At 34.0% G+C, this 12,450-nt stretch overlaps 1 protein-coding gene across 1 annotated transcript in view; it reads left to right on the top strand.

The window, feature by feature from the left end:
• ABCA13 (ATP-binding cassette, sub-family A (ABC1), member 13) overlaps positions 1-12,450 on the top strand; it is a 502,078-nt gene that overhangs the window by 93,378 nt on the left and 396,250 nt on the right. Inside the window, exons 16-17 of the mRNA XM_011947569.1 lie at positions 3,845-3,959; positions 6,683-11,458. Coding sequence (XP_011802959.1) covers positions 3,845-3,959; positions 6,683-11,458 — 4,891 coding nt within the window. The remainder of the gene's footprint in view (positions 1-3,844; positions 3,960-6,682; positions 11,459-12,450) is intronic.

The raw sequence follows: 12,450 nt of genomic DNA, 5'->3' as shown, positions 1-12,450 counted from the left end.
GTCTTTTTCAGAACTCTCTATTTTATCCCGGTGATCTATTTGTCTATATTTATACCAAAATTAACTACCTTGGTTATCATAACTTTATAGTAAAGCTTAAATTCAGGTAGTATTAGACCTTTAATTTTGTTCTTTTTTTAAAAAAAAATTGTTTTCAGTTGTTCTAGGTCAATTTGCCTTTCCATATGAATTTTAGAATCTGCTTGTCAGTTTCTCAAAATTATGCTGGAATTTTAACCAGGATTGAATTGAATTTATAGATGAATTAAGGGAGAATTAACTTTTTAATTATTTTCAGTGTTCTAGCTCATGGTATATCTCTCTCCATTTATTTTGTCTTCTTTGTTTTTCCTTAACAAATCCTTGTAGTTTTCATTATAAAAGTCTTTCACGTCTTTTTTTCAGATTTATTCCTAAGATTTTAATACTTTTAGTGCTTTTATACATTGTTTGATTCTTAAAAATTTCAATCTTCAGTAATTTGTTGCTCATATAAATGTATATATAAATATGCATTTAATTTTTGTATATTCATCTTGTATCCTGCAAACGTGCTAAATTTACTTTTCAGTATTTTTATAGATTTCATCAGATTGTCTATAAATCATGTTATCTGTGAATAAACATGGTTTAATTGTTTTTGTATGTCTTTTATTTATTCTTACTACACTGGCTATAACTTCTAGTATAATATGGAATAGAAATGATGAAAGGTAACATCTTTGTCTTTTCCTTGATCCTGGAAGAGGAGTATTTAATCTTTGGCAATTGAGTATAATGTTAGCTATAGGTTTTCATAGATACTTTTTATTAGGTTAGGGAAGTTTTCTTTTATTCCTAGTTTGGCAAGAGTTTTTAATCAGAAATAGATGTCAGATTTGTCAAATGTTTTTCTGCATCTATTGAGATAATTTTTAAAAATTTTTTTGAATTTAGTTTTTAAAAAATTCTAGTCATATAGTAAATTGCATTGATTTTTTAAATGTTACCTAATTAACCTTGCATAACTGAGATAAACTCTACTTGATCAAAATAATTACCTTTTTTCTGTTATTGGATTTAATTTGTTAAAATTTTGTTTACATTTTGAATCAGTTTTTATGAAGGACAGTGGTCTTTAGTAGTCTTTTCTTAGTTTGTCTTTGTCTTATATTGATAGTTAATCATAACCTCATAGAATTAGTTCAGAAGTAGTCTCTTATTCTCAATTTTCTGGAAGAGTTTGTGTTGGATGGGTATTATTTCTCACTTAAATGTTTGGTAGAATTCACTAATAAAACCATCTAGGCTTTTAGGATTCTTTATTAGAAAGTATTTAATTACAAATTCAATTTTTAGTATAGGTTAGGGCTATTCAAGTTGTTCAATTTAGTATCATAAGGGTTTTTTTTTAATCTGTATTCTATTATTATTCTCTTAATTTGTATAGAATCTGTGGTAACGGCACCTTTCTCATAGCCGACATTGATAAATAGTACTGTTTTTTTCTTGATCACTCTGCCTAGAGGCATATCATCTTATTAGTGATCTTCTCAAACAACCAGCCTTTGATTTCATTCATTTTTGTTGAATGTTTTTATTTTTACTTCCTTGATTTCCACTCTTCTTTCTTTTTTCTACTTAGTTTTGGTTTAACTGACTCTTCTAATTGCTTTGCATGGGAGATGAGGTCATCAATTTGAGACCTTTTTGTTTTCTAATATAGGTGTTTAGTGGTATACATTTTCCCCTAAATACTTTTTTTTAGAGGCATCCCACAAATACTGGCATGTTGTACTTTCATTTTCATTCAGTTCAAAGTATTTTCTGTGTTTTCTTTTGATTTTTTTTTCCGTCTCAGTTATTTAGAAGTGTTGTTATTTTTCAAATATTTGGGATTTTCAAGAAATATTTCTGTTATTGATTTCCAATTTAATTTCATTTTAACCAGTGAACATTCTTTGTAGGACTTTAATCCTGTTAAGTTTATTGGGACTTGCTTTATGGTCTAGAAAATGATCTACCTTTATAAATGCTCTATATGCACTGGAGAAGAATACGTATTATGTTGTTGTTGGGTGGCAGTTTTTTTAGAAACAGCAATTACATCAAGTTGCTTGCCAGTATTGTACAAATCTGCATCCTTACTGATATTTTGTCTTGAGCAGCTTTGAAATCTCTTGACTATAATTGTACATTTTTCCATTTCTTCTTAGATTTCTATTAGTTTTTGTTTCATGTGTTGTGAAGCTCTGTTGTAATGGTCACAAACATTTAGAATTGTTATATGTTCTTGATTGATACTTTTATCATCATGAGATGATAATGATGTTATCATCTGAAACCTACTTTGATAGCTTTCTTTTGATTAGTGTTAGGGTGGTATGCCTTTTCCATCCTTTTACTTGTGACTTGTTTATGTCCTTATATTTCATGTGCATTTCTTGCATGTAGCATACAATTGGATCTTGTTTTATCCAGTCTTACAAATTGTGCGTTTTTTTGAGCATGTAAATTATATATTAGGTTGGTGTAAAAGTAATTGCTTTTAAATAGATTTGCCATATACTTTTACATCAACCTAATAGTATGAACTAAATAACATGAACATTTTATGTGATTAATGTTCTTTTCTGCTAGTTCTATAATTGCTGTCATTTTTGATTGATTAATTTTTCTCTTTATTATGGGTCATATTTTTCTGCTTCTTTACATGCCTGGTAGTTTTTTATTGAATTCCAAATATTACAAATTTTAATGTTGTTTTGTGATAATTATTCTTGCATGCCTATAAATGATCTGGAAACAAATTGCTTGAAATAATTTGATTCTTTAGGGTCTTGTTTTTAAGATTTGTTAGGCAGGACTGGCAAAGTGCTCAGTCTGATTATAAATACTTCCCACTCCTGAAGCAAGATCCTTTTTTTGTACTGTACTCAATGACTAATGAATTATGGATTATTTCAAGCTGGCTGATAGAAACAAAGTATATTCCTAGTCCTGACCGCCAGACACTGTTACCTTTAATCCTTTTTTTTCTTTTTTAAATTATTATTTATTTATTTATTTTTTTGAGACAGTCTCACTCTGTCATCCAGGCTGGAGTGCAGTGGCATAATCTCAGCTCACTGCAATCTCCGCCTCCCAGGTTCAAACAATTCTCCTGTCTCAGCCTCCCAAGTAGCTAGGATCACAGGCACCCGCCAGCACACCCGGCTAATTTTTTTGCATTTTTAGTAGAGATGGGGTTTCACTATGTTGGCCAGACTAGTCTTGAACTCTTGACCTCAGGTGATCCATCTGCCACAGCCTCCCAAAGTGCTGGGATTACAGGCATGAGCCAGTGCACCTGGCCACCTTTAATTCTTTTGGGTATTTTTTCCACGGTCTCAGGTAGTTTCCTCAAATGCATGTGTTGATTATTACTCATCTGAATAGTCAAGAGAAGCACGCTGCCAATTTCGTTGCCTTGTGCAGTCTTCTCTGGCACTCCGTCCTGTGGTTTCTAGCTGTTTTTCAGAGTCTAAGCTTTTTCCCAAATCAGCATTTCCACTGGGCTCTGGCTCAGTTCTCCTTCCTGTGCCATGGCCTGGACTCTGTCTTAAAGCAGCAAGCTGGCATAATCATAGGTCTCGCCCTGTCGTCTACTGCCTTTCCTGGATCAGTGTCTTACATTGCTCGATGGCCAGTGATTAGTACTTCATCTTGTCTGGAAGCACAAGTCAAATTAGAAAGATTCCTAATTGTCCTTTTTTTTTTAATGTTTTCGACCATATTAGGTGAACTACTCTAGCATTTTTTACTTTTTTAGGTTTGTCTCTTATAACCAGTTTATAATTAATGTAGGAAATGTGTTTTTATTTAGCTTTTCCTGAGGAATATGCTTGTTTTGAAGAAAACATGGATTGGAAAATCATCAGTGATAATTATTTTCAATTTTTGAATAACTTACTCAAGTCTCCAACAGCTTCCATATCCAGGTAAGTTATCAGAATTCAACTTCTAGGTCTTGATTTAATTATCATCTGAAGATAATCAAGACCTAATTATAGGATATACATTCTTTAAAATTTATGAGCCTGATTTAGATATTGACACAATCTTTCATGTGAGCTGTTCAATAAATATTTCTTTAATAGAATGTGTGACTCAAGTTTCAAGTTGCTTGATAGAATGTATGACTCAATGGATTTTGAAAGGAAATACAGATTGTAGTAAGAAGATTTTCCTTCAATAATAACATGATTTGTAATACATGCTCCCAAAATAAGGTATTTGTTTTTGAAAAATTGTCTTAGCTAGTTGCCTAGAGTTTAAACAGGAAATCAATACTATAGATTCTGTTAGTTTCAAATACTTCTGGGAGGGAGAAGTGGTCTTTGGAACTAAATTTGTCAGACTATTTTCTGCTGTCCTATTTCAGCACGTGTATTGAAATGCAGATTTTTATGTATGGTTATGAACAGTTTGTCCAGTTTAAAGGTATACTCTGTTATTTGTGGGGTGTGTTGGAACATGACGGGAGAGATGTTTTGCATAAGAGCAGTAATTCTCAAATTTGAGAATGGATTAAATCTGTGAAGATCGCTAAAAATAAAAATGCTTGCCCCTTGCCCCAGACATAGGAAATTTTACTCTGTGTACAGGACCCAGGTTTCTGTATATTTCACACATTCTATAGGTGGTTCCAGCGCACACCAAAGTTGGAGAATGATTCTGCTGTATCTGTCTAGAATGGGGATTAGTCATTCCTATGGAACTTGTTAAGCCCAGCTATTAGTAGGAACAGAAGAAAGGACAATGGGATGGACCCCCTAGAGAATCAATTCCTTGCCTGTGTCAGATTTTTAATTCCTCTTTCCTGAGAGCCTCAAAAATTTAACAGCCCTGGAAAACCAGCACAAAACTAGTCTATTTGTGCACAAGGACACATTTAACTTTATATTTGTAGACCCATAGCAGTTGGCACAGTGTCTTTCATCATGGATAGTAGTAGATAATTAGATGTTGATTTAATGAATGAAAAGTCATTGAACATTAGGCACAATTTATATTAACAAAGCTGAACTTGAAATGACAAAATCTGGGTGGTCTCCTAGTCATGCCACATAATAACAGCTTGAATCTGCCAATTAAAAAAAGTAAAAAGTTTCTTTTTTCATGAAAGGGAAATAATGACATATACTTCAAAAGGCTGTTGTAGGAATTAACTAAGATTGTAGTTGTGAAAGTGCTTTATAAGCTAAATTACTAAAGTAATATAAAAACATGTGGCAATAATACTATTAGTAGTACTACTTCTACTTCAATTTATTATTCTATTGCTACTCCATAACCCTCTCAGTTCCATTTCAAATGGAACTGTCTTTATCCAAATAAAGACAGTTTTGTGTTCTCCTCTGTCAAGGCACAATGACTTGGATGATAATTAAGCATCTATTCTTAGGGAGGGCTGGATTTAGGCAAGGTTTATGTTGAATTCCTAATAGAACTTTCCCTTTCCGGATGGAATTTTTTTTTTTTCCCCCAAGGAATTATTTCAAAGAAGTCATTCTGTCCTAAAAATAACAACTAACTAAATTAAGCCAATATTTTTTGTGTGGGGTGCTCAGGTGTCAGCTATCAGGGAGGTAAACAGCATTTTGCCTATGATAGGTCTTATGTCTGTCCTATGTCAGAGAGTGTGTTATACAACAGGAGCAGAGGGTTAAAAAACTTCGGAATTTACCCTTTAAGGCATAAATAGCCAATAAAGGTCAAAAATTCCTTACCCACAATTCTGAACTCTTACAAAGTCTGAAAATAGAGGCTTTTCTTATGGTTGACATCACAGCTCATTCAGCAGAGATTTAGCATGAACTGATGTGAAGCAGTTTCAAGAGTATTTTCTTGCGCCGCAAGATCATTCACAGGTCTCACTGCCGAAGTGTTAATATGTTGATGATCAGGGCTGCCCCAGCCCTCACTGAGATGCATGAATACATATCTGATACCTGTACCATGTTGCGTTTCTAAAGGATGAACATCCTGAATTCTGAAACACATGTAACCCCAAGAATGTCAAAAGTGGATTTATAACTTCTGAGTCAGTAGAAGTTAGTTCTGCAAGTGTGGGTTTCTATTACAAGAGGGGACTTACAGTGACTGAGTTGCTCTTCTGAGAACTCTGTATTTTAAAATTAAACACCTGGAGATAAATTACCCCATATATAATAATGAGTTTCTAACAGTAGGATGTATATAGTATTGTTGAAAGAGCACTGGAATTGCCTTCCAGGACAGGGAATCCCCACACCTTCCTTAAACCATACAGGCGTGGTTTCTGATGCACTCCACTAATTTGTACTACCTTTATATGCTAAGACATTTTGAAATGGAATTAAATCCTAGGATTCTTCTGACATAAATAGCAAACTTGTCTTTAATAATCATACATATTATTGTTAAATATGCCAGGGGAAAATAATTAAGAATGCATTATTTTTGGTGGTAGGAAACATTTTAAGCTAAATGTATATAACTTCATTGTGGATTTCTAAAACACTTTCAAATGCTCACATTAGTTTAATTTCTGTTGAAAAACATGTTGTCTATTAAATGTCTCATTTGTGTTTTACTATCAATAAATGAGTATTAACTTGAAAATTTGATAAATCACATTTATTTTTTATTTTATACTAAAATAATTCTACTAATATTACAGGGCTTTAAATTTCACAAAGCACCTTCTAATGATGGAAAAGAAGTTGCACACCCTTGAGGATGAACAAATGAACTTTCTTTTATCATTTGTGGAATTTTTTGAGAAATTATTGTTGCCTAATCTTTTTGACTCCTCCATCGTTCCCAATTTCCATCACCTCTCATCTCTTACAGAGGATATTCTGAATATAAATTCTCTGTGGACAAATCATTTGAAAAGTTTAAAGGGAGACCCATCTGCCACTGATGCTCAGAAACTCTTGGAATTTGGCAAAGAAGTGAGCTGGAAAATGCGAACTCTCGAAAGTCACTGGATAAGGAAGGAACCAAAAAATCTTTTGAGATTCATGGAATTAATACTTTTTGAAATTAATCCCAAATTACTAGAATTATGGGTCTACAGCATTTCAAAAGGAAAAAGAGCTAAACTGCAAAACTTCTTTACACTTTTAAATTCTTCTGTTCCAGAAAATGAGATTCTGAGTACCAGTTTTAACTTTTCCCAGTTGTTCCATTCAGATTGGCCGGAATCACCAGCTATGAACATAGATTTTGTACGTCTAAGTGAGACTATAATAAAGAGTCTCCATGAATTTGGATTTTTGGAGGAGGGAGAGGTCTCAGAAGCTCTGAACATCATCTATACCATCAGGAATGCATCTGATTTTTTCTCAGCCCTTTCTGAACCTCAAAAACAAGAAGTTGATAAAATTTTGACTCAAAAATGCCTAAATGTCTTTCAGGACAAGGATTCAGCTTTACTTCTGCAAATTTATCCTTCATTTTACCAATACATTTATGAATTTTTGAATATTCAGAGTAGAGGCTCTTCGCTGACTTTCCTTACACAAATCTCAAAACACATTTTGGATATCATAAAACAATTTAATTTCCAAAGCATCAGTAAAGCATTTGCATTTTTATTTAAGGCAGCAGAGGTTCTTGGGGGAATTTCTAATGTATCTTATTGTCAGCAATTGCTTTCAATTTTTAACTTTTTGGAGCTTCAAGCCCAATCCTTCATGTCTATAGAGGGCCAAGAACTGGAAGTGATCCACACTACTTTGACAGGCCTCAAACAGCTGCTCATAATTGATGAAGATTTTCGTCTTTCTTTATTTCAATACATGAGCCAATTCTTCAACAGTTCAGTAGAAGGCCTATTCGATAATGAGTGCTTGATTTTGGACAATAAACACATTTCTTCCGTAAATTATTCAACAAGTGAGGAGGCTTTATTTGTTTTTCCATTGGCACAATTTTTTTCAAACCTCTCAACAAATGTCAGTGTGTTCAACAAGTTTATGTCCATTCACTGTACCGTTTCATGGCTTCAAATGTGGACTGAAATCTGGGAAAGCATATCTCAATTATTTAAGTTTGACCTGAATGTTTTCACATCTCTTCATCATGGTTTCACTCAGCTTTTGGATGAATTGGAAAATCATGTGAAAGTCTCCAAAAGCTGCCAGGGAATATTTCCCACACATAATGTTGCTAGACTCATATTAAATTTGTTTAAAAATGTAACTCAAGCCGATGACTTCCATGATTGGGAGGACTTCCTGGATCTCAGAGATTTTTTGGTGGCTTTAGGTAATGAGTTAGTTTCAGTAAAAAAACTTAACTTGGAGCCAGTGGAGAAATCCCTTTTCACCATGGAAACTGCCCTGCATCAGATGAAGACATTTCCATTCAACACAAGTACAAGCAGAGAGTTTTTAAATTCTCTGCTCAAAGTTTTCATTGAGCTTAGCAGTACCTCAGAAAATATAGACAGAAATGTAGATTCGATAAATGACTTTCTTTCAAATAATCTCACAAATTATGGAGAAAAATTTGAAAATATCATCACTGAGCTAAGAGAAGCAATAGTATTTCTTAGAAATGTATCACATGATCGAGATTTGTTTTCCTGTGCTGATATTTTCCAAAATGTTACTGAGTTTATTTTAGAAGATGGCTTTTTATATGTAAATACCTCACAGAGGATGTTACGTATTCTAGACATGATAAATTCCACATTTTCCTCTGAGAGCACAATTAGCAGGCTGAAAGGATGCACTGTGTGGTTAGATGTCATAAATCATTTGTATTTGGTGTCTAACTCCAGTTTTTCACAAGGCCATCTTCAAAATATTTTGGGGAATTTCAGACATATAGAAAAGAAAATCAACTCTATATTGAAAATTGTAACTTGGGTGTTAAATGTAAAGAAACCTCTTTGTTCATCAAATGGCTCACATATAAATTGTGTAAATATTTACTTGAAAGATGTAACTGACTTTATAAATATTGTACTTACTACAGTCTTTGAAAAAGAGAAGATACGTAAATTTGAGATTTTATTAGCTCTTTTAAATGATTCTACAAAGCAAGTAAGGATGAGCATCAACAATTTAACAACAGACTTTGATTTTGCATCTCAATCCAATTGGAAATATTTTACTGAATTAATTCTAAGACCAAAAGAAATGTCAGATGAAATTCCTAATCAGTTTCAGAATATTTGGATTCATTTAATAACACTGGGGAAGGAATTTCAGAAGCTTGTAAGAGGTATTTACTCTAACATCCTGGAAAATAATTCCTCTTCTAAAACTGGAAACTTGTTAAACATGTTTGCCACCAGTCCAAAAGAAAAGGATTTAAACAGTGTAGGCAATTCCATTTATCATTTAGCTAGTTACCTTGCCTTCAACTTATCTCATGACCTCCAAAATTCACCAAAAATAATTTCACCTGAAATAATGAAAGCTATGGGTCTTGGGATTCAACTGATGAGGGATGTGTTCAACTCCTTAATGCCTGCAGTTCATCACATTAGTCTGCAAAATGCAGGTTATATGCAAGTTTTGAAGAAGGTAACCTCTGTCATGCGTACTCTTAAGAAGGCAGACATAGACATTTTAGTGGATCAACTTGAACAAATTAGTGCAAGCCTAGTGGATTTCTTTAAGAATATCAGTAGTGTGAGAACTGGCAACTTAGGGGTCAACTTGCTTGTTGACTTGATGAAAAAATTTGTAGACAGCTTGCATTCTTGGAATGTTAATCACCTGCTGCAGCTCTCACGCCTGTTTCCTAAAGATGCTGTGGATGCTATGGTAGATGTGTACTATGTGCTTCCTCATGCTGTAAGGCTCCTCCAGGGAGTACTTGGTAAAAACATCACTGAAGGCCTCAAGGATGTCTACAGCTTCATACTCCTTCATGGCATAACCATTTCAGATATCACTAAGGAAGACTTCACAATTGTGATAAAAATTCTTTTGGATATAATTGAATTAATATCGCATAAGCCAAATATTGTTTCAGAGACTTTAACTTGTTTTCCTGTGGTTTGGTGCTGGAATCACACAAATTCTGGATTTCAGCAGAATTCAAAGGTAGACCCCTGCAGTGTCCATGGGCTCATGTCTTCTTCCTTTTATGGCAAAGTGGCCAGTATACTCTATCATCTCCACCTGTCTCCCCAAGGTGAAGATTCACCATGTTCAAATGAAAGCTCCCGAATGGAAATAAATAGGAAAGTGGTCTGCATAATTCATGAATTAGTGGACTGGAATTCTATTCTTCTGGAACTCGCTGACGTCTTCCATGTTAACATTTCTCTTGTGAAAACTGTGCAGAAATTTTGGCATAAGATATTACCATTTGTCCCACCTTCAATAAATCAAACTAGGGATAGCATCTCTGGACTTTGTCCTAGTGGTCCCATAAAGCAAGTTGCTTTGCAAATCATAGAAAAACTTAAAAATGTCAACCTTACAAAAGTTACATCAGGTGAAAATATTCTTTACAAACTAGCTAGTTTAAACAAGATCCTTAACGTTAATGAAGACACAGAGACATCTGTTCAAAATACTATTTCCTCAAATTTGGAAAGGACAATACAATTGATTTCTGAAGACTGGAGCCTAGAAAAAAGTACTCATAATCTACTCTCTTCATTTATGATGCTCCTCAATGCAGATCTCACAGGTAGCAGTTCAGAAGCATTATCACATTTTATTGAAAAGAGTGAAACAACTTACAACTTTGAAGAACTATGGCTTGAGTTTCAACAAATCGTGAAAGACGTAACCCAAGATTTTAGAGTCAGACACCTGCTCTCTGAAATGAACAAAGATATCAAAAGTATAAATTCAGTGGCTCTTCAAAACATTACTTTGCAATTTGCCCGTTTCCTGGAGATCCTGGATTCACAGTCACTGAAGACATTAGAAATTATTGAAGATTTTCTATTGGTCACAAAAAACTGGCTTCAGGAATATGCAGATGAGGATTACTCCAGAATGATAGAAACACTATTCATTCCTGTGACCAATGAGAGCTCAACTGAAGATATAGCTTTGTTAACCAAAGCTATTACTACTTTTTGGGGCTCTTTAAAAAATATATCTAGAGAAGGCAATTTTGATGTTGCCTTTCTTACTCCTCTGCTAAATCAGGAACAGCTGACTAATTTCTCAGGTGTTCAGTTGCTTTTTGAAAACATCCTAATTAATTCAATCAATAACTTAGCTGGGAATTCTCAAGAAGCAGCTTGGAACTTAAGTGATACTGACCTTCAAATAACGAATTTCATTAACCTTATCTTGAACCATATGCAGTCAGAAACTAGTAGGAAAACAGTTCTCCCTCCGAGAAGCATGGTAGATTTCATGGAACAGCTTTTGAAAACATTCTTCTCCCTTTTGCTAAAGGAAGATTCTGAGAACAAAATATCTCTTCTGCTGAAAGATTTCCACAAAGATGTTATTGCAGAGATGAGGTGAGTCTACTTTTGCTTTGTGTCGTATATGCAGTTGTGATATATCTCAAACTACTTTATTTTCTGGAGTATAGGCATGTCAAAAAGAGTATTTGTATCTAATACTTTTGAAATATCTTTGAAGTAAATTTGTCTTAATAAATATTTTATCAAAATATCAACATAGAAGAATTTTGGTTACTGTCATCTAACTAGTAAAATATAAACCTAGTCCAGGGTAATTAATCACATATTATTCTTACATTTTTAGATTATGAAAACAATTATGAATTCCATTTTGTATGGATCTGAAAAATTAGTTTTCATAGCTGTACGTACATATACAGGATTGCCATAATTTGAATTGCTATACTAACTGTCTAATCACCAACTAGGGACTTAAATATTCTCAACCCAATGAATCTACTGTGATGCTTGCATTTAGAGACATAAAAAGTGATAGTCACATTATCTTTTTTTCATATATCTTCAAAAATCTCATTTGAAGTTTGCCAGTGAAAAGACTGGAGGGAAATTCCAATTTATTCCATGATGTCTGCTTTAGTCAAGTTTCAATCAGAGTAACAAAAACCATCAAAGGATTTAATCCAAGGAAATTAGCTTACACAATTTTGGGGGCTGGCTAAGTAAGTCTGCAATCAGTAGGGCCGACTGTCAGGAAGGGAGGCCCACAGCAGGCAGGGGCGCTGCGGGCATGAGTGAAAGTTCCTTGTCCACAGGCGGTCAGGAAGGAAGACTGGGGAAGGGAGAGCCACTGACTATGAATACCCAGCAGTGGTTTTGTGCCTCTAAGTTACAGAGGTTCTACGCCCTCTTTCAGAGTTTTCCTGCCCACTCAGGACAGTATTCCTTCTGACTAATTTAAAGTTAACTGATCAGGAATTTTAACTCCATCTGCAAAATCTCTTTATAGCAACACCTAGATTAGTGTTTGATTGAATAGCTGGGAGAAGATGTATTTGTATTACACAATGGCTATAACTCCCATCTAT

Source organism: Colobus angolensis, unplaced genomic scaffold, assembly GCF_000951035.1.
Source record: "Colobus angolensis palliatus isolate OR3802 unplaced genomic scaffold, Cang.pa_1.0 Scaffold268, whole genome shotgun sequence".
Classification (NCBI taxonomy): domain Eukaryota; kingdom Metazoa; phylum Chordata; class Mammalia; order Primates; family Cercopithecidae; genus Colobus; species Colobus angolensis.
Note: the sequence above shows the minus strand (reverse complement) of the source record. Positions and strands in the feature narration are given on the sequence as shown.